This window comes from Vespula vulgaris, chromosome 1 (assembly GCF_905475345.1).
Source record: "Vespula vulgaris chromosome 1, iyVesVulg1.1, whole genome shotgun sequence".
NCBI lineage: Eukaryota > Metazoa > Arthropoda > Insecta > Hymenoptera > Vespidae > Vespula > Vespula vulgaris.
In genome coordinates, this window is record NC_066586.1 from 4,045,193 (window position 1) to 4,068,606 (window position 23,414).

A 23,414-nucleotide genomic window follows, 5' to 3' on the forward strand; every position below is an offset into this window, starting at 1 on the left:
ACTCAAATTATAACAAAGTTAACAAAATTAGAATTACGATTAAATTAAAATTAGACCGTATTCGACATTCGCATAATACAAAAACGATCGCGAGAAATATAATAAATTACGTTCGTACACGTGTCAAATCTTAAAAGATTCTTACGATCTCTAAAAAAAAAAAAGAAAAATATGTCCTACTATTTCAAAGATCGTAAACAATCAAATAAGAAATTATCAAGAGAAGGAAAAAAATATCAATGGACTCTCGTAATTGCAATATTTTTTTTTTCTCGAGAAGTTATTTCACACGTCATAATATAGGATCGCTCGTTTAAATTAGAATAGAGAGTTAGAAAAATTAGAATTAGGCAACGTCGTAGGTGGTAGCACCTGTTTAAGGGAATCGTCGAGAACGAGTCTTCGTTGAATATTTCCGGACATGACGTCAACTCTTCGCGACGAGGCGGTTCTTCAAGGTTCGACAAACAAGTCCGTTGCGAGTCCTTATCCGAATCCGGCGTAGTCTGCTCATGAGTGGGCGATCCTACCGTGTACGAGATATAATAAAAAATAAAGGAGCAAATTTATTCATTCGTTGGATACACCGAAGCTTAAACTTAAAAATGTCTTATTAATTCTAAAAAAAAATAAATAAATAAATAAAAAATTCCTCTGAAACATTACGATTTTGTAATCTTCGTTATCGATCGATCATCCTTTTCTATTCAACATTTACATACAATTTTATGTATTCGCATTACTTTCATATTGATCTTCGAAGCTTGTGAAATTTATTTATTTAAAATGTCTACGTTCTTTCGAGTATATTGAAAATTAAAAAAGAATTAATATGTCTATACTCAAATTTGATTTATTCGTTCTACTTTCATAAGTTGATCTTAAATTTATTCAAACTACTTTTCTTAATTATTCTTTTAAATAATATCGACGTTCCTTCGAGTAGATATATTTATTTGCAAAACTTTGAATATGATCTTTATACTTAAATCTTGTTAACAATAGTAAGGTAACAACACGTTTTGGTATAAGGAGAACAGCAAGGAAAACGTTTCCATATCCGATCCTTCCCTTGTTAGCTACGGGCCCGTATGAAGCAGAGGCCATTAGACCAATACAACCTCCAATTACCGGTTTGATTAAATGCTTATCTAACTCCGCGCTCTGTGGTTTAATTTAATCGCGAGATTAAGTGCCGATCGAAGGGCTGCTTAGCTTTCTCGAGCATCCCAAGAGGGAGAGAACGGGCACACCGATATTTCGATCCTTCCTTCCTTCCTTCCTTCCTTCCTTCCTTCCTTGCTTCCTTCCTTCCTACCTTCCTCCCTTCCTCCCTTCGTTTCTTTGGAACACGATCGTAGCTTGAGGTTAGTCCTAAAGCTATCTTGGATAGTTGCATAGAGATGATTGCATGCACGTGAATCTCGGCTATGCAGGATGATCTATCGAACGATGAACGAATCGAACATTTTCACAACATCACTAAAGAGATGGCAAATTTTTTTTTCAACTACAAAATTCCAAAAAACTATAGAGTTAAAACCATAAAAAAAAGATGGAAAAGAAAAAAGAAATGAACATTTTCTTCTCCTTTCTTCGATTTTCTTTTTACTATCTTTCTCTTTTTTTTTCTTTCTTTCTTTCTTTCTTTCCTTTTCTTTTTATTTTATAACGATCGCAGAGAAAATGAGACTACATATAAGGTAGAGATTTTTTCGTTGATTCAATGTTATTATATCGAGATTATAGAAGAAGAAATTTTCTCCCTTTTCCTCCTCAATTTTTACTTTTTTTTTTCTTTTATTTTATAATGATATTGAGAGAAAATGAGACTACATAAATCAGATTTTCTCGTTGATTCAAGACTATATAGGGTTAAGATTGAAAAAAAAGTGATTTTTTCCCTTTTCTTCAATTTTTTTTTTTTTTTTATTTTATAATGATCAAGAAAATGAGACTACATAAGTAAGATTTTCTCACTGATTCAAGACTATAGAGTCAAAATTATAGTAGAAGAATTTTTTCCCTTTTCTTCAATTTTTATTTTTATTTTATAATGATCGAGAAAATGAGACTACATAAGCCAGATTTTCTCGTTGATTCAAGACTATAGAGTCAAGATTATAGAAGAAGAGTTTTTTTTTTCCTTTTTTTTCTATTTTTATTTTTGTTTTATAATGATCGAGAAAATGAAGCTAGAGAAGCCAGATCTTCTCGTCGATTATCCTCTTCGAGACTATAAAAGAAGGATTTTATTTCTTTTTCTTCAATTTTATTTATTCTTTTTTTCTGTTCTTTTACTTTTCTTTATAATGATTGAGAAAATGAGGCTACAGAAAGCCAGATCTTCTCGTCGATTATCTTCTTCAACTATAAAAGAAGAATTTTATTTTTTTTTCTACATTTTTATTTAATTTTTTTATTTTATTTTATTTTATTTTATTTTCTTTGTTTACAATCATCGAGAAAATAAGGCCATAAAAGTCAGATTTTCTCGTCAATTGTCTTCTTGGTAACTATAAAAAAAATTGTTTCTTTTCTTTTTTGTTTTTTCTTAAACTTTTATTATGCTTTTATAATTTAGATCGAAATAATGATTTTAGTTCGTTGATTTATAATATAATAACGCATATGTATACTTTTCAGAGCGTGGATAAGAAGCCAAGAATACCAGAAAGTGAGATCTTGACGACCGGAACGGAGGACGAGGAGGCATCGTCCGCCCCGGAACGAGTTTCCGTTCAAAAGAATCTTCGCTTCTTCGGCGACACCGATCAGGAATCGGTCTCATCGAACCGTGATATCAGGTAAATAATAAAATATGCCTGTGCAATAATTTCTTTGCATAATTATTTGTACACTTCTATAAAGGACAAACAGTTTTATTAATATTTGTTTTTTTTTTCTTTATGAATATATCACGAAAAAAGATTGAGTTGAGATCGATAAAAATTCACTAATTGTGCGAGATTCATAACGAAAAAAAAAAAGAAGGGAAATTATATATAGGCAGATTTATATCGCAACGAATTAATAAAAAAAGTTTATTCATTTTAGAAACAAACGAGTCGACGAGCGTGTCTGTACAAAACGTGATGTCAGCAATTCGAACAGGAGCCATAATCTCGGTATTGTCTCACCACCAAGGAAACCACCAAGATTAGCCGAAAGCGCTCTTTCTTCCGGTGAGAGTACTACCGGTGATAGCAGTCAACAGAGCCAAAATTCCCAAAGATCGCAAAGATCTGTCGTATATTTGCATGCGACTACGAGTAAGTATGAAGAAAAATAGAATAACTTCGAATTAGATATATTTTATACTCGAAAATAATTCTAATCAAAGATTGTAGATAATACGTATATCTGTAAATAGATTTACATAATTCAAGCATATTTTTTTTTTTTATTTTCTACAATTTTATATATATATATATCGCCTCGATACTTTCACTTTTTATCAAATCGATTCGATTAAAAATTTTTATTTGTTATTAGTCCAATATATATCCATTAAATCTTATTTAATAATAGATCAGCTTGTTAGTTACCAGCCGTTATGTCCATTACATTCACTTCAATCGAGTTCTACTTGTAACGGTTCAACTTTCATCCTGGTAATGCAAAGTTCATGAATTTTTACAGTCGGCGAAATACCTGGACCGAACGAACGACGTAGAGCAGCGAGTCGAGAGGAACTCAATCGACCTCTACAATCGCACACGAGAACCGTGTCTAGGAGTGTGAGCGTTTTAGCTCCTTGGAAACCAAGACACTATAGGGAACCTTTCGAAATCAATTATGATCAACAACAACATCAAAAACCAATGATGACTTTAAGACGTAGACAAAGAAGTCGCGAGACGCTCAGTCGTAGGGGTAAAGAAGCCCGACGAAGCAAAGACAATCTTTCTAAAACCGGTGAGAAATAATAATAATACAATAATTATCTAATTCTTAATTAGAAACAATTTAGAATTATTAGAAACATTAATATTTTTTATTGAAGAGCACACAATATTTATCCATCGACAAAAATATTTTTCTATAATAGATATTATGGCATTGTGAAATATTCTAATGTTTAATAACTTCTAATTCATTCATTCGTGTATAAACTAATTTGATTTTGGTTTAATTTTCTTCATTTTTTTTTTTTTTTTTTTTTTTTATAGGTACGATCAATCGCAGTACGTTGAAATCAAAGGACAAGCAGAAAGTGGACAGGACCGTTTCCACGGAATCGCTATCGACGAAATCTCGGAGCGTGAGCTCGAAGCCAGAGCTCAGTAGGTCAACATCCGTACCACGTGATCCAAACAAGAGCGCGGGATGGTTTAAGCTAAAGAGCAAAAAATCCCGGGCCTAAAGAAAAGGCCATTGATCAATGCTAGTCTTGAGTTTCATAAGTAATATTCGTAATCGTTAGCGGCTGAAAATTAACAAGTCGGATCCATCGCCAATTCGCGATCGTGAACACGACAGTTTCTTAATTTACATATTTTTTTCCCTTCTCCTTTATTCTTTTATTTTATTTTCTTTTTTTTTTTATTTTATTTTTTTCTTTTTCTCATTTTTTTCTTGTCTCTTTACTCTATTACCGTACAATGCGAGCGAGTGAGATAACATTAATCTATTAACAATTTAAACACGTAAATTTATTAGACTTGTACGAATCGAATCTTTTGAGAAAAATACAAACAAACAAACAAACAAACTTGGAACTACACTCGACTTTTATATACGTGCATTCGTATTACAAAATACACAATATATGATTTAATGATTGTTTAAAAACCTTACTTATTTTTTCTCTTGTTACAAATCTCATTAAAACTTTATTATCTTCTTTATGATAATTGATCGTATTAAAAAAGTATCTCTAACACTTTGTTGTTCTAACGTAACAAAGATGAATAATTTATATGTATATCGGTACTAACAAACAAATGAAAACCCGGAGAATTTGAACTTTAATGATAAACGCGAGTACGAAGATTCGATGAAAGACAGCCGAATGAATAATACTTTTTAATAAGATTCTTAAGAACGAAGTCATGCCACGATTTCGAAATTGAAGTTGAAGTTTAAGAAAACAATTTATGAATGATCGAATAAATTGATATATATATATATATATATATATATATATATATATATATATACACATAAAGCTTTCTCTCTACCAAATTTAATCGTTTAAATTTGTTGCATAAGAAGAGAATGCATCGGATAAAAACGAAAAAAGGAAATATTTAAACGAACGTGGCACTTATATTAAAAAAATTCGTGCTCTTTCTCTATCTTCCTCTTTCTCCGATTTGGGTGTCGAATATATTAATTAAACGGTATATATTATATATACGCGTAGTATAATTTATAAAAACAAGGAAAGAAGAAAAGAATTTATACTACCGTGAATGCGAGTGCCATTTACATTTGCATAGATCTTTTATACTTTTAATATAAATCAAAATTTTTTCTCTGATATCTTACTCTCTTGGATATCGTCCGATATCGTCGATCGTATTCTCTATAATGAAATAAAAAAAAAGAAAAAGAAAAATGCGATTAGCGATATAAAATATATTTTATATACGAATAACTATTTCACGAGTCGCGTTGTAAAAAGTATAAAAGCCAAGCACGTACTTAAAAACACGACGTATATACAAATTTCTTTTGTTCATAGGCTAATGTAAACTTTTCTCCTCTTTCTGTTTTTTTTTTCTTCTTCTCTCTTCTTCTGCTTTTTTATGTATATACTTGTAATATTAATCCTTTATTGTTTGCTATTGTTATACTTTAATCTCGAGATCTTTCCTATACGAACATCCATTTGTCACTAAATGATCACGATCATCAACGGCTACGATTTTCATCTGGGAAAATAGTTTGTTACGCGAGAGAATCTTTGCTTATATTACTTCATCTCGACACTGACTGTAACAACAGAGTAAATGATAAGCATAGAACAATTTTCTGTTGTACTGTGATACGCCGTTATACTGTTGAAAGGATCGATTTACTCAGTGACAAAAATAGTCATCTGCACCATAAGTTTCATTTCCATTTGGTGCTAATTATATGTGTATGTACATATGAATCATTAAGGATTGCATGTAAATATCATGGATATATGGATGGTCTGTATTGGTTTACTGATAAATTTGTATTGTCCATTAACATAGTTATTAGTCCTTCACACAAGTGTAAGAAAAATAATATTAAATGTACGGAGACATAGAACTCTGGCGACAAGTTATATTTTGTAACATGAATAACAATTTGAAATAAACGAACATAATTTCAAAGAATTTCAAAACGATATCACAAACTAAGGAGTGTTTTATAAATTACAACAGTATGATAATAATATATTATACATATATATGTATATATTATATTTTGGCTCTCATATAATATTGTGTATATCATAAATGTTTACTAACTAATAAGCTTTGTTCGTAAAAAAATAGAGAATCAGATCTGTTTGTTATCTCTCTGATCCACCGGTTAAAGCAATATTCTCTAAAACATATCATCCATTATTTTACAACATAACATCTAAAGAAAATTATTCTAATGTATATAATTTATCCCAACAACATAAAGTAGTTCCCATCAATATCAATATCATTCCAATATATGTGTCTGAAACACAATATCAAGGAATGCATAAAATACTTCATAGAAAGATAATATCTACAAATAGTAAATTTCTTACTTCTCTCCGCTCTCTTCTCTCCTAAGATCCAACCTGTCACAGCGGTAATCACGAAGGTAAGAGAATTAGAAACTGGAACTGCCAAAGATATATCTGCACCTTGCAAGGCCAAGTAATACAGCAAAGATCCAATTTGATTGAACAAGAATGGTGTCATGTACTAATAAAAATTAAGATCAATTAAAACACAATAATTTTTTTTACTGCGGATTAAAAGAAAAACGGAAACCTTTGCATTGGTAAAAAGAAAATAAAGTTCCTTAAAAAATTGACCACAGCTTGTTTTTGCTTTTATATTTTCTAAACCACTTGCACCTTTCTTTATTAATGGATTAGTTACACCCCATAAAAATGCTACAAGGACAAGATATATCACAGATTCTAAAATAAAATTAATTGAATATATAGGTTACTAATTGAAATTACCAAACACTGTCATTTCAAAATATAATATTTAAAAAAAAGATAAATATTCAACGTACCTGTGTTTTCTGTCATTTTCACTATGCAGATACCATATACTTATATTATTAATAACTATAATTTATAAACATATTCCAAAAAACACATATTCTTATCGTAATTCCGAAGTGTAATATATCATTCACAAAATTGAGCAAAACAAACTTATACTACGTAGAAAAATAATTGTAATAAATATATTCGATCATATAATATAGGTTATCAATCACAAATATAACTTATACAAACACCATATGAATTATTTCTCTCCGTTTCAATTCAAACGAGTCGTCACAGATGCCGCCATCTTTCTATGACTCATGGACGCGCTCTGTGGAACAATTTTAGAAAGTAACTCCAAATAAATTAAAGAGACTTTCATAATGAAATTTCCTAAAGAAACTCTTTATAACGAATCTTATAAATCAATTATTATGAATCTTTTACTTCAATTAAATTATTTTAAATCATAATCATAAGCAGATCTTTTTTGAAAAACTACAATTTATAGCTACAACATAGTCAAATTCAATACGATTTTCTATACGTAAATATTATTTTCATAATAAAAATATTTATTTAATACAAATAATAATTTCTTGATTAATAATAATTTAATTTATAATATTAGAAAGATAAAGCACTTAACAAATATTCTATTGAATAGATAATATTCAGAAATTTTACCGACGAAACCGATCAATCACGAACTTCTGCTACATAGATGGAGCTGATAGTCTCTATAAACGAATGAAAATTTTTCCCGACCCGTTAGCGATCACCCCACTCATCTTCGCACTGAAACACTTGTCGGTCTCTTACGATGATCAAGTACGTTAGCGAGGTGGCTCATCGGGTAGTGTGCCATAGGAATCTTTGTAAGTAGCAACATCGTTTTTTTCTCCTTTGCATTCGGATGGACGGAAACGCGTATGTAAGCAGGTACCTACATAACACGGATTTACGTCAACGATATTTTCATTTCGCCGTTATGAATGAATTTGACGAAAGCTCATGTACTATTTTATAAATTAACTTTCCTTTCTTTTTCTAAAACTTCAAAAATCGAATTCGATCGTTCCAACGAAATAAAAATTTCTTTCTCACGTAGTACTGCATTTAACATCGTTTCGTGTATTTCGCAATGCGATTTATCGATTCATTTCAAAGTTGATAAAGACAGTCATTCTTATTGTTCGACAATGTATTCTTTCTTTATTACCTCGTAACAATATTAATAGATTGTTTAATTAACTTTATATCGCTATTATCCTATATTCTAATACGACGATAAGTGTACAAAATCGAGATACGAGCGGATGTTGTAAAGGCGGGAAATTTAAAAGTGACGAAATATATCGCCAAAAAGAAAAACGATCGTACGTGACATTTTATCATATTTCTTGTATATTTTTTAGGTGATCCTACAACGATTATTTTATTTTGTGCTTCTTGAGAAAAGGAATCTCTTGATATTACGTGAAACAATATCGATCGACGATTTAAAATAAGAAGGGGAAATGTGGAAAATGGATTCCCGAGAAGGGCCTATAGTTAGTCGCTTTCCACGACCGAATCTACGTGGGATGACAAGAAATAGAATCACGGCAGGTGGGTAGAAAGAACCGAAGAGGTATTTGGAGCGCAACAAGAGCATAAGCACGTTCCTTCCTCCTCCGCAAGAATCACGGGGTTTCCTTCCCCCCTTTCCTTCTAACCACCACCCCTCTCCTCACCCTACCTCACGTCTTCCGATCCGCACTAATGAAATTAGCGACGATTAAATCGGAGGGTCACCTACTTTACCGAGAGCAAGGTCGTAAGAAATATCCATTCACGATTAATGATAATAATAATAATGATAATAATGATAATAATAATAATAATAGTAATAATAATCCTTTACATTGGATTACCAACGGACTGAGACTACTCGGTTTAGTTTTTTCAAAATGGATATAGATCAATCAAATCGAATAAATTCCAAATCGTAATATACGAATTTTTCATTAAAAATGGAACCTGAAAATTTTTCTATTGCTATAAACTCTTCGTTAATCTCACATTTTCCTACATTGTATCGTATCGACGTATAATTAGAGATTTTTTTAGATTGGGTGTATAATAATTATCTTTATAAAGTCAACGAGCCACCCACGATTTATTTATTTCAAACAAAACACGTATAATCTAATGGACACGTTCTAAATACATTATAGATGCTACGTGTGCTAATGCATAGACTTCGAATTATATTTCAAGAGTTTTTTCACGTAATTGTACGTGAAGTATGTAAATGTTCATGCATCTAGAATCATATATATATATATATATATATATATACGTATACAATAATTATAATAGCTGAATAGTTATGTATTTATTGTTAAAAACTCGTGAGAATCGACTGTAGACAGTATTTGGATGGATCTCTCGTGCGACGCATTACGGTATGCAACCGGATCGGACATATTATAGCTTGTACGCGTGTTACGCAAGCGTATCGAGTGTATTATGAATCGCGCATACGCTATCCGTGACCGTATACAGAAGCGTTCTTATACAGAAGAGAAAAACAAGTTAAATCATTTTCGGCAAGACTCTTGGTATATCGTTTCTATCTTTTAAAAAAGCCATCAATTTTTTAATCGTTCAAAAATGAGATAATACTAAACATAATTCGTATTTCTGAAACGCGTGGAAATGACATAAATTATAACACAAATTCTATTATATGATAACGGTTTCACTAAACAAATTTTTAATAATGTCGATGTAATTATTCGAGAACGAAGTGCACAAGATGCGATATACATAGATAACATAGATTCTATTGTCCATAGTTCCGCAAAATTAAATTTACAGAAAAAAGAATAAAAAATCAATCGGCTCCTTTAATTATCTGTGAATGGAATAAGTAATATCAAATGTGTTTTGAATTTCCCGCGCGTGCAAATGACGGAAATGGCCTATCGTTTGAAAAATGGCGGACAAGTTCGAAACAGCTCCTATCGATGTCCTAATGAAATTAATAATCGTAAAGGAGATTGCGCGAGTAGCGTGACGACGACAGCGAGAGCGATCGAAGAAGAGAGAAAGAGTATGAGAGAAAGAGAGAGAAAAAGAGATAAAGATAGGGAGAGAGAAAAAGAGAGAGCAAAGGATCAAGAACAGGAGGGAGAGAGTTCACTCGTTGAACGAGACGGTGTATGGAATAGCAAGGAATGGAATGGCATGGAACGAAGGTAGTCAGTTCGCATTGAACTGCCGAATCGCACGCGTCGACATATCCTGACCGTCGTCCAAAAGGACGACGCGCGCGTGTTTCCCGTCTTTTATTAGAACGGGACACCCTCGCCTCGACTTTACTTTTTCTTTTTCTTTTCTTTTTCTTCTTTTTTTTTCCATCGAGTCGACGTGTCGTTTTGCTGAAAGGATTACCAGTGAAGGAAACAGGATACCTATGTACAGGTGCGATCGACGATTTGTCGATTTCTTCTGCTCTTCTGCCACATTTTTAAAAGAAAAAAAAAAAGGAAAGAAGAAGAAGAAATGAGAAATTTTATCTCTCCGATAGTTGTTTTATTATTTACTTGAAAAAACTTTAATTTATTTAATGAGATCTTTTCTTGGTATCCTATCCCTTCAGACGATTCAATTCTTGAGAAGAAAATAATCAAATTATAAAAAGATTCTCTTCTTTCTTTCTTTTTTCTTTTCATACGTTTGTAATATATAATATGGTTTAACAAAAAGAAAAGAGAAATATTCGAATGAAATATTCAGAGTTAATCGAGAGGTTCTCGATTTTTATCGATTTCTTTTAAGACATTCAGTACATATAACAAAATCTGAATAAATTATATATAATTATAAAAAATATAAAAATCGATTTAACGAAAACACAATTTAGGACACTTGATAAAATCACCGATGTACTTAAAATCGTTGATAAATTTTTCAAAATTTTCCCGCGCTCGAGTGACGTCTGAATTATCGCAAAAATGGCGACGATCTTCGTTCGCTTGTGAGGGAACGAGAAAAACCAAAAGAAAAATATGACGATGGAATAGAAAATGAAAGAACGTAAAAGAGGAAGAGAAAATTAAAAAGAAAGCAAAAGGAATATAAGTAAAGAGATGAATAACAATTTAAAAAAAGAATAAATAAATAGATAAATAAAAAAAATAAAAAGAAGTCGAAGTGTGTTACGAGAAGAATGATGAACGAAGAGCGATACGATATAGAAACCGGCAACGGTACGTTGGAGTTCGATGAACTTCGGTAGAACTCGCGAGTTTAACGCGTTATTGTACGGTTCGATTGGCGCGAGAAAAGCTGCGGGAAAAGGTGAAATGCTTTTGGCGCGCGCGCGTTCACCTTCTTCTATGGTATACATCTATACATACATAAAATATACATATCTCGTCCTTACTTACCAACCTATATATGTAGTACGTAATGTACGTCTGTACACCTGTTGCCGATTTCGCGGGCGTTCGAGCGAATGCGATCACTGTCGAAGATAGAACGGCCACGATCGCGTGTGGGCCGGTTTCTGCTGTCGATCTTTCTGCCGGCCACGCGACAAGAAGCGTAGGTCGTAGGAAAAGGCCCCGTGGAAAGAGAGTCCATAGTCGACCACACCCTACGCCCAGATATTAAACAAATATATTTCACGACGAATCTATATTGTTTCTTTTTTTCTTTCTCCTTTTTTTCTTCTTTTTCTTTGTTTTTTTTTTCATACTATATCAAAAATTTCAATGATCGTTAAATTAACAGATACATACATATATGTGTTAATACACGTATATACAATAGTGGACAAAAATGATGCGTCCTGAAATACTCCCTTCATTTTTATTATTTTTCCAAACTATTATTTTTAATATCGATAGAATCGTTCCTAACTAGTATTCCAATAACATTCCTTAACATAGGATACATTAAGAGATCGAAAAGGAATTATTCCTTTTTCGAAACTTTTTAGACTAATATTTTTATTTCAGCTTATTAAGGAAGGAAAAGTTATTAGATACGTAGTTTTGCAATCGAAAAAAAAAAGAATTAGTGTAAGAAATCTCGAAAAAGAGTAATCGATTTTTAGAATCGTATAGAAAGTTTCGAACCATTCTGTAGAAAATTCATTTCAATAATTCTGACTGTAATATAGAAACGGACGATCGATATAACACAATATGATCTATTATAAATCTGGCGTGTACTCGATTTCTGACCGTTACTGTACACACATACGTCTTCAGTTCGTCCGTAACAGATTTTGATTCGTTTCGATTCGGCCGACATCGTCGAAAGTCGCGCGAAATTCAAATGTAGAGCAAGAATCCGGTGAAAAGGTGTTTGGAATCCTTCGATTGCCAAGAGCGTGTGATCCTTTCGTAATATAGTAAGTTAAATAGGTAACTTTCGTGTACTTAGATGTGGGAAGGTAGAAGTCGGAGTACATTAGCATAACAAAGTTGAGATTTTGCGTGAGAAAGTCTTAACAAACAATATTTATTATATACACAAACAAGATAGATCCAATTTCTTTTTCTTTTCTTTCTTTTTCTATTAGTACACTTTTCCTTTTGCAAAACATTTTCCCTTGAGAATATTTTATTTATCTCGTATATATAAAATAAATGTTCAAAGATAAATAATATAATACTTAGATTATCTCTTCTCAAATTCGAATAAAAAATGTCCCAACTCTCTGCTCTTGACGTACTTACGTATGTATGTACGAAGCGTAGTTACGTACCGGGCGTGCATCTTTATTATTGGCCGAGAACCCGTATACGCGGCAGCAGAAGGTTCGATGAACCTTCGCAGGTACACACGACGCGTGTGTACGACGCGTACGGACGCCGCCTTGCCGATCGGTTGCCCCTTCGCTTTGCGTATTAGAGCTCTTGAAAATTGTTATTAAATTTCCCCTTCTCTCTAGCATGTCATCTAACATATCCCATGATATGGTAAGAGGGATGAAAAGGAGGCCATCTTGATGGAAGCGCTTATTCGAATTTTAAATGTCGCGCGCTATATTTCCCCGCGGAATTTGAATTCTGTAACGTCTAAAGTAAAACGGTAAAATGTTGATATATGATAATATAATATAAACTAAATAACTATATAAGACTATATAGATAAACTATATAAAACTATAAATTATATATATATACATACATATATGTATATAGTAAAAATGTTCTTTTTTCGAAATAAATTACGATTTATACGTTCCACTCTACTAATCGTTGATGTACACAACTCGATGGTCGAATGCATTTCTAAGTATCTGTGTGTATAACAAATGTTGCCCACACTACTCGCTTTTAAATGCGTATATCTCAAGATATTTCCTTTCTTATCGCTAGGAACTTAATTCTTATCTTCGCAGTTCGAATTCAGTCGGTGTTCACGTACGTTGTAACGTTAGTTCAGAAAGTGTAGCGCGAAATCGGTGAAACTGTGGAATTAATTACACTTATAATTAGAAATTTTATCGCGAGATCGAATTTTCTAAACTCTCGTCATACGTGAAATTCAACGAGCTGTGTAGCGGTGATCTTCTTTATAATCAACGATAAATAAAGAATGAATAAAAGCGATGTTTGAAAAAGAATCAGTAATTCGTACGAATTTCAAAGAGTGAAATCTTTTCGAGTTTCGAAAAAGCACGAGAATGAACGGCATTGATCGTCGATTTAAACGTCCCGATAAGTGAAGATATCGAGGACGACGTAAAGGTGCATATGCAAAATAAGTGCGATTAGAATTTCCAATCTCGAACTATCGTACATAAATTCACGCATCTCTTTCTCTCTGTTTCTCTCTCTCTCTCTTTCTCAGCGACGTATCAAGGATTCTTCGAAGAAACTTAACCCATATCGGAAACGATGTTCAAGCAATTTTGGGAAGTTTTAGGTGGAAATTCGGTAATATTTATTCATTTTTTCGTTCTTTCTAATATCTTTTTCTAATATCCTTTATAATTCATTCACTTGTTTATATATAATTTTTATATCATTATATTATCAATATATCGATTCCTACGAATATTAATACCGATCGCTTTATCTGTAACAATAGCGATATGTAGATTGTTTTTTTTTATACTTTCTTTTTTTTTGGTTTTTCTTTTATTTTAATTATCATTCCGAATTCATGCTCTCGTCTTTTGTTGTTTCCCCATCGTCGTCCTTCGTTTTCATAATTACGTTTGCGCTCGACGCTTCAAGGAGGCTCTCGTGCATTTTGTATTTCGCATAATCTCTCGTTAGAATCGTTCGTGCGTGCTGAGAACGTTAGCGTGTTCATGTCCATGTCCCCCTAACAAGATCGAGGATTCGCGTGTGCGATAAAACAAAACTTCTATAGAGGAAATATCTAAAATCCGACATCGAGATAACAAAGAGAATTGATCTAACCTTTGTTGTCTTTTTACGCGTTCTTTTTTCTGCTATATGTATATACATATTTTTTTCCATATATATTTTCATTTTTATCAAATGTTACGTGTTCAACTAAAAAAGAAGAAAAGATGTAGAAGAACGTTAATTGATATGTATATATCTCTCTTTCGTCATTAGAAAGTCATCATGTTTTCAAAGGTATTTTTATCTTGAAACGATTAATCACTCTTTACAATTTGCGGAAATAATAATTACGCAAGCTGATGTCATCTATAACAAACTTATATGTTGTACGTCTAATGTCGTCTAAAAATTAGTATTATCTTTTTTTTTTTCAAGCGGATGAATTGTTTTTTAGGTTATGTATTAATTTGCAGTTTCAATTTCGTGATCCATGTTAGAAATATCCTATCAGTTTATTTAATAAAATGTTTGTATTACATTAATTCATTGCATATTATATATTTATATTATACATATATACATATATATATATATATATATATATATATATATATGTAATTTACTGCAATCTCTAAAAATAATTATAATTGTATAAAAGTTCGATTTGAAACAATTCGTTCCACTATGTTTCGCTAACAAAAATATATATTTAATTATCGGTTCTTTGTTTCCTCGATGCATAAATTTCGTTCGTATTAGTTCAAATAAATATTATCCTTCAATTCTTTAATTAATATTAAAATATTTATTTCAGGCTCGAAGCGGAATGTCCGTGGGTTCGGGAGGGCGGGCTCCCATTAAACGTACAACCGGAACCACGACATCGACCGTTAATAATTCGACCAAGAATAAGTAAGTCTTATTTTTCTAATCCATCTAATCTAATATGAAATTTCTGCATATTATAGACGAACTTTGAACGTTTTTATTTTAATCGAGTAAAAACAAAAAATTGAAGCTTCACGGGAAAATCTGTTTTATCGACATATCTCAAAGTATTTAATTCTTAATCCTCGCAGAGGGCGCCAGTATAACCTTAAAGTTTAAACGATATTTTTTTACGAAGTGCATCAACGAAGATGCATTTAAATGCAACCAATAAGAGCTGAGCATAAGGAACAGAACGCTTTCTTATAGGTTATATACAACGTACTTTATTTGAAATTAAATTAAGCATAAAAATAATTATTCTTATATTATATGTACATATATATATCTGTGTGTATATGTATATATATATATATATGTATGTATATATATATGTGTATATGTATATGTATATAATACGTGAGACGAAAATTGATGGATTATATATGCAAATTTATTCCTCGAATAAAATATTCATTCAAACGTTTAAAATAGTAGGGTCGATCGAGAAGATAATTTTATTCGTGTTAAATCGTGCTAAACGTTCAAACTTAAGTAGAAACGGAGAAATTCAAGGCGAGCTCGTTACCGTAATCGTAATGGACTTGCTGGTTCTGTCTGTCACGTGTCGGAAAACCGGTCGCGCCATTACTTTTCCGGAAATTCCGTTATCTACCTGCGACGTGCATTGGTGCATCTGTCTATATCAAGAGGCCGTTACACGTTTAAACGGTCAAGCTCGTGGTACGATCGATTGCACTGAAATTAAATATCGATAATACTTAATATTGAAAATACGAGTCTCGATACTATATATGTATTCTAAATTGATAACATTATATGCAATACGGTTTCGACTAAATGATTTAGATAGTAGTATATATAAAAAAAAAATAAATCATTTAACAAGTTTCCACGCAAAGTAACACGTTCTTACGAAATATTGACTATAGATAAGAAATGTTGAATAAGACTAAACTCGTTCGTTGTCCCAGATATAATCTTTGTAGAGTGAAACTTTCGAACGGGGATATAGCTCAGTGGTAGAGCATTCGACTGCAGATCGAGAGGTCCCCGGTTCAAACCCGGGTGTCCCCTTGAATTTCTTTTTCTTTTTTTTCTTTTTATTTATTTCTTTTTTTTTTCTTTTTTTTTAAGCTTCTTCCATTAACACTTGTCACACTAGCACGCATTTTCATTTAATACGTTCGATAAGAATCAATACGTAAACACGTAAACTTTAATAATACGTGAATGATATTTTATGGCTTTCCTATACAACGGTATCATACTATACAATATACATACATATATGTATGTATGTCGAGTGATAAATTAAACTCGGTTACGAGACACGGAGATAAGTGACGTCACGGCTTACGACACGATTACGTTCACTAACAAGCATCAGACAAGGACGAACGAGCCGAGAAACAGGGGGCCACGAGTCATAATTGTTACAATTAAATCGTTATAGAACTGAGAAGACTCGGTGCGTTCTCGTAAAAAAATAATTCTCTCGCGGAGACTTCAACTACATTCTGACGATAATAGCAGACGTAATAAAATATAAAAGAAAAGAATTTCAAACAGCCTTTGAATTATGAAAGAATTCTAGAAAAATGAAAAAATTGGTAATGATATATGTTTAAAAATAAGTACTTTTATCGTTATGTTATCATAGAAAATTAAATTTTTAGATATTTCAAATCTAAATATCTAAATATCTCGGAAGGAAAAATATATTACTTATAATTAGACCACTTTCATAATCACCAACAGTGGCAGATCTACAAACAAGCTGTGAAGATGGTCGTTTCGGCACCCATAAAACAGCCGCCACGACACGATGATATAAATTTATATTATATAATAAATTTAATCTAATATCTAATGGTATATATCTCACTTCATCATTTGCATTAACAGTTGAAGCAAGAAAATATATATTGTGAATAATTAATTTATTTTAATGGATTTGCAAAATCTCTTTAACTATTGACCAAAATATTCATATATACGGACCATTTATTTTACAAAATATTTATCATTAATTAATAAAGAGACCAAGTAAATAGAAATAAATAGGTATATAGATAGATATATATCTTATTTTTTTATTCAAATTTAGCAAATTTCGTCTTGCATAAATATGTGTGTGTAATAACATATGAGTCGAATATGAAAGGTATAAAGTAAGTAAAAGAAGTAACGTGTGTGTGTTTAAAAAACTAGAGAGAGAGAGAGAGAGAGAGAGAGAGATGAGGTCATTGACCAGCGGTCAGCGATCGAACTGACCTCATCAACTCGTCGTTCCTCAACATATACCAAACTGGTGGTCGATACGCTAAACTCGTCGAATCAAGTCTCTCTCTCTCTCTCTCTCTCTCTCTCTCTCTCTCTCTCTCTCTCTCTCTCTCTCTCTCTCTCTCTCTCTCTCTCTCTTCTACTCTCTCCTATCCTTTCTTATACTCGACGAAGGCATTGGACTTTCAAGATCGATCAATCGTTCCTCGAGAGACGAACCTTTTATTATCGCCTAGTTAAGCACTGGATTCACACGGAAATAATTTGATCTTGCTCGTGAGCTCGTAAGCCATTAGTGTCGAAAACAAACGCGTTTTCTTCTTATCTATTCATATCGAGAACAGATCGATAATCACTTTGCAAGTGTAGATAAATCGATTATTTAATGAGTTTGCATATCGTATACGTTTTAGATACGGTCTAATTCTATCGAATGAGTTTCTTTTTTCTTTTTCTTTCTTTTTTTTATTTATTTTTTATTTATTTATTTATTTTTTTTTTTTTTTTTAGAACTCTGAATGGAATGAGAAAAATAAAATGTCGTGTTAATGTTTATACACTTGGTTACTTTTATTGCTATTTTTATGATACGATAGAACGATTCAAGTTCGTTGAACTTTTCAAATTGATTTGTATGGACAATTGCATTTTTACTTCTGTCAAAATTTAAAGAAAAAAAAAGTAAAGAAATTGGGATAAATATAAGATAGACCAAATGTTCTTAGGTGATATTAAAAACCAATTACTTTTTTTCAAAGTATTTGAGACTAATTTTTGTTTTCAAATTGTGAAACTAAAAGTTTAGAAACTCTTTTTTAAAATGTCTGGAAAAATTAATTAATTAATTATTTGTTAAAACTACCTACAAACTTTTCGCTTTTGTATATTGTAATTAGCTTATATTTTTGTATGACCTACTTTTTCTTATTAATACGATTAATAGTATTCTTTTTACATCTTAGGTATATACTTAGTGCAGACAGTATCGATACACTAAATTTATGATCTTAAACACTCACTTTGCACTAACTTATCAATCGACGGTAGCACTAATGAGATCATAGAAGCAAATAGACACTTAGAAAGGTTTGATAACATTAAAAAATTTATAAATCGCAATCGAAATAGTATGGTTCCAAAGCACGAAATTATTTATGCTTCTGTTATGTAATTGCAATTTACTCATTCGATATTTCAACAACTTCATTATTTATCAGATAGTAATATTTTCAATATACTTACAACATTTACTATTAAGTAATGCATCTATAAAACAAATAAATATACCCGCAATTAGCTATTTTAAATAATCAATATAATATAGGGAAAGTTCAATCATATCTTTGAAAACAATCAACACTGATCTCGATAAAATTTGGAAAAAAATAATACATTTTACACACACACACACACATATTATTAATTAATTTCATTTCCCAGTTTAATATAAATTTATATTATATATCTATTAGAAAATTACACAAAAAAATATAACTAGTGATACAATATCAATATATGTATATAAATTGATTTATTTCAATTAATACAATAATTTTGAAAATCTATTATTGTAACTTTTCTGAAAAAATATCTGTTCAAATATCGACTTAATAAACGTTATAACGAAATTAGTGTTTTCTCGTGAAACGATAGACCCTAAGAGCACGAAGCATTTCTTATTGTTCATAGAAGAACGCGTTAAATGCATGCACCTACGTTCTACACATCTTGCGAGCTTACATAATCGTTCGTTAGACGAGCGCGTAACAGCACATTGCGTAGGATAAAACCCCATCGCACGTTCGTTCCACTTCCTTTCGACGAATGAGATCCTTCTCAAAGATTCCGTTTTACGTAGAAAATGAAAACGAGAGTTTATTTTACCGTTTTGAACATATTTGCGAAATTCAGTGTGAATAAAAATTCCTATAATATGAAATAAGTATATATATATACGTAATGTTATGAACACACACACAGACATATGTATATATAACATATAATTATTTATTTGACACGCAATTTTTTAAACACATAGATACATATATATATTATTTTTAAATAAAAAATTATTAATATTTATAATATTCTAAAATATTATAATATTGTATATTTTATTATATAATATATTATATTATATAATACTGTATATTTTAAACAGACGTAGGTATAAAACAAACATGGTAATTAATTTTTCAGGTAACATATTACGTACGTATCTACATACATATTATATGAATCTATAATTACATTGTAGATTACTTAATTAACATATGTTCAAAACGTCATGTATATATATATTGAAACACTTCGTACATTTTCCTTTATATCTTTATTTTCTTATTTTTTCTTTTTTTTTCATTAAAACATAATTTAAAAATAATTATGTAGTTGATCGAACAGAATTTTTGGCTAGATCTAACGCATATATGTATAGAAATAAATATATACTATATATATATATATATACGTTTTGTGTTGCGTGTGAGTCTTAACAAGGCTCGCGTTCATCTCAGCGATGGTTGGCGTTCCACTTTCGCACGAGAAGTACATAAGGAAAAACAAAATAAAAAAGAAAATAAAAAAATAAGAAGAAAGAGAATCAGAAAGAGAGAGAGAGAGAAAGAGAGAGGCACGAGTTTAAGATTCTATTCTGAATTTCAGGTCGAAGCTCGAGCCAAGGCCGCCGTCTGGAGTTGGAAAAAAAAGAACGGACGCGGTGTCGTTGCTTTTCAGCGCGAAAAGGCCGCCTAGCAGAAAAGTCGAGCGAACGCCGACAGCAACGACAACAACGACAACAACGACAGCGACGAGGACGACGAAGACTCCTCAGAAGTCGGCGAGGACGAAATCGCTGGAACGATTAAAGTGAGTTCTTTCTCGAAAGAAAAAAAAAAAAAGGAATGATTTCGATCAGTCGATCGAATTGAAATGATTTACATTTATTTTTGAAAAAGTACAAGATGGTCTACATGAAACAGAACGTATATATGTACATAGCTATATTATATTGAATTTTTGAAACATATAGATGGATACAACGATAGGAAACAAATTTGTTTTGATAATTGATATGAAATGAAAAAATATTCGATGATCCGTATTTCAATTCTCGATTATTTATTTACTATCTATTTATATATATGTATATAAAATTGAAATTTGCACATAATATATATATCATTATTTAACTCCTATATATATATATATACACAGATGTATAGTACATATATTTATTTCATACGGACGATGTACGGCGAAGCTTAGTGTCCTGTTCGAAAAGAAGAGATAAGAAAAAGGGGAGAGAGGGAGAGAGAGAGAGAGAAAGAAAGAAGAAAGAGACAGGACGAGACATAAGAAAGGGGCAAAAAGAAAGCTAGAAAAGGCCGGGTGTACGCCTGCTCGCGCTCGCGCGCACCCTGACTTGCTTGCTCGCTCGCGCACTCGTTCAAGTATGTATGTTCATCGGCGCTTTGCGTGAGTTCAATGACCTCGTACTCGCATGCTGACTCCTTTCCCCACGATTTCTCGATGGCACACAGTGTATATAAACGGTATTAAGCGTATATATCCCCGACCGTCTCCTGCAAGATGCAGCTCGAGCCAACGATGCTCTGGTACCCTTTTCTGCAATGACTACTTCTCAAACTCTGATCGATACAAGATCGACAATAAGATCTATATCCGTCGTACTTGTAATTTCTACGACTTATTTTTACTTTTGAATCAATCGACCATTCATAATCCATTTTGTCTCTGTCTTTATCAAATATTCATATTTTGCGCAATACAGGACGAATCAAAATATCCTAGCTGATCTAAAAAAAAAAATCGATTACTCTTTCTCAAATATTTTTAAATTAATTTTTTTTTTTTTATTTATACACTAGTTCATGTCATTAGATCGATCAAAATAAATCTGAATTAATACGAAATAATATTTATAATTTCTCTAATTTTAAGCACGAATTTTAAAATTCGTCGAATTGGCGAGTACCATAAATATGAAAAGTATTCATTTTTTTTTACATTCGAGTCAAAGTCGAGTGACACTTGACAAGTCTATTAGTTTCGATGTTAACGAATGTTTTCATACGTAATGAAAAGATAATAGAGATTAACGAAGATACAAAGCGTAGATATGTATCTCTTAGTAACGAGGCAAGAGAAGTCACTCTTTTTACTTCCATCGTTCGACTCCAGTCAGTCGGGGGCGAGAAAAAGTGGCAATGATGGCAACAGAAGTAACAGAGGGATGAAAGAAGCTGTCTGTTGCTCGAGACACGAACAGGTTTCGATCTCGTAGTCTCTTTTTCTCTCTCTCTCTCTCTCTTACTTATTCCAAAGAGATGCATTCGTGGAACGAGAACTCCCGAAGAGAGTTAAAGCTGTTCATCGTATTTTGAGGGTGTATGTACACAATATATGTACGTACGTATATATATATATATATATATATATATATATATATATATATATATATATATATCTATGTATGTATGTATGTATGTATGTATGTATAGACATAAGAATGGTAGAATTTCGCGATTCCTTGGGAGAAAACGAGCACACGACGAAAGCGAGCGGCTGCGGAGGCTGTAAATATCTTTCGACGACGTTCGTAAGAGCCTACCGAAGGAAAAAAGAAAAAGAAAAAGAAAAAAAAATCAAACAAAAAAAGTCAAGCGTCTGATGAAATCCGTAGGAATCGCATTCCACGAGCATCCCACACCTCTTCTAGTAGATTCACGTTAGAGACGCCGATAGAATATTCTAAACGTTCATTTCTGCGTGCTCGTTTCTCAAGTTGATTACGAAAGGACATGCGTGCGTATGCGTGTTTATAGAAAATCAATCATTATTTTCAATTTTTAATTGGTGGCCAAGAACGATCGAGACTTTTTCATGATTATTACGAAATAATACATGATACAAAATGGAATAAAAATTCCTACGCGTTTGTAACTTTACAGTCTATTAAAAAAAAAAACAAAAAAGAAATAAAAAATTCTCGGAAAGAGTAATTGATTTTTAAGATCATCTACAAATTTTTGTTCCTTATACATTGTTTGAGATACTGAGACTATTTTTTATAGTTTGAAGATTGCTTTTTTTTATAGAACAAAAGTAGATAAAAATCAATTTTTAATTAGGATTGTTCTTGGAAATTAATGATAATGAAAATTTAAATGAAACCTTGGTAATAAATTAATATCGATAATTAATACATTCGCACATCAATTTGCCATGAAATAATAGCTAGTTTGTGATTATTGGTTAATCGTCGTTCCATTGGTCTAATAAACGTCCGTTTCTTCTCTCGTTACTCACAATCAGTTAAATCTAATCCTTTTATTCAGTTTGCACGAGGAAATAAAAGAGAGTACGCGAAGTTGACCATGACGTTTCTTACACAGAGTAAAGTTTTAAGTGGTCACCGTACTCGACAGACCGACGACCCACTCTGACAATGAGAGTGCCACTTGGACGATGCGAACGACCTACATACCCAGTGAATCAAAAGTCAATGAGCACTGTGCTTTAAACCGGTAGATTTCTCATCTTTCTAATGGAGAAAAAAAATAATTCGAAGATTACCCAAATACTATACATCATATATATGTTATGTGCAAACATTTTCATTTATATATATATGTGTGTATGTGATT

The 23,414-nt window shown here is 31.8% G+C and overlaps 3 protein-coding genes and 1 non-coding gene across 20 annotated transcripts in view; 3 read left to right on the forward strand and 1 right to left on the reverse strand.

Annotated features, from left to right (window-relative positions):
* The window catches only part of LOC127071064 (uncharacterized), a 107,854-nt gene extending 101,540 nt beyond the window's left edge, over positions 1-6,314 (forward strand). For all 4 annotated transcript variants that reach the window (XM_051009917.1, XM_051009926.1, XM_051009907.1 and 1 more), the window contains 4 exons: positions 2,647-2,807; positions 3,058-3,272; positions 3,643-3,918; positions 4,173-6,314. In XM_051009917.1, coding sequence (XP_050865874.1) covers positions 2,647-2,807; positions 3,058-3,272; positions 3,643-3,918; positions 4,173-4,366 — 846 coding nt within the window. In that variant the 3' untranslated portion in view covers positions 4,367-6,314. The remainder of the gene's footprint in view (positions 1-2,646; positions 2,808-3,057; positions 3,273-3,642; positions 3,919-4,172) is intronic.
* On the reverse strand, positions 251-7,492 carry LOC127071197 (transmembrane protein 234). 6 transcript variants are annotated; one of them, XR_007784944.1, is made up of 5 exons: positions 7,207-7,492; positions 6,954-7,105; positions 6,725-6,884; positions 1,132-1,442; positions 251-526 (listed from the first exon to the last, which is right to left on the reverse strand). XR_007784944.1 is itself a non-coding variant. In XM_051010233.1 (4 exons), exons 1-4 carry the CDS (start codon positions 7,220-7,222, stop codon positions 1,429-1,431), a joined length of 342 nt encoding a protein of 113 aa, XP_050866190.1. In that variant the 5' UTR covers positions 7,223-7,492; the 3' UTR covers positions 251-1,428. The 6 variants fall into 6 exon arrangements, 5 of the variants coding, with proteins under 5 accessions (XP_050866190.1, XP_050866187.1, XP_050866183.1 ...); XM_051010233.1 differs by having other exon boundaries at positions 251-1,442; XM_051010230.1 differs by lacking the exons at positions 251-526; positions 1,132-1,442 and adding an exon at positions 6,247-6,528.
* A 455-nt stretch (positions 7,493-7,947) lies between these two features.
* Positions 7,948-23,414, forward strand: part of LOC127071033 (cytospin-A-like) — a 32,099-nt gene continuing 16,632 nt past the window's right edge. For 2 of the 9 annotated variants that reach the window (XR_007784817.1, XR_007784819.1), the window contains exons 1-3: positions 13,586-14,130; positions 15,326-15,423; positions 20,410-20,613. Coding sequence is in view for 7 of the 9 variants with exons in the window: in XM_051009821.1 (XP_050865778.1) it covers positions 14,092-14,130; positions 15,326-15,423; positions 20,410-20,613 (341 nt within the window). In the remaining 2 variants the exon portion in view is untranslated. Of the gene's footprint in view, positions 8,129-8,604; positions 8,798-13,585; positions 14,131-14,403; positions 14,806-15,325; positions 15,424-20,409; positions 20,614-23,414 lie in introns of those variants that run through there. The other 7 variants (XM_051009855.1, XM_051009846.1, XM_051009821.1 and 4 more) reach the window with 7 other exon arrangements.
* Trnac-gca (transfer RNA cysteine (anticodon GCA)) lies at positions 16,465-16,536 on the forward strand. The gene has a single exon. It is a non-coding gene; the product is annotated as a tRNA-Cys (tRNA).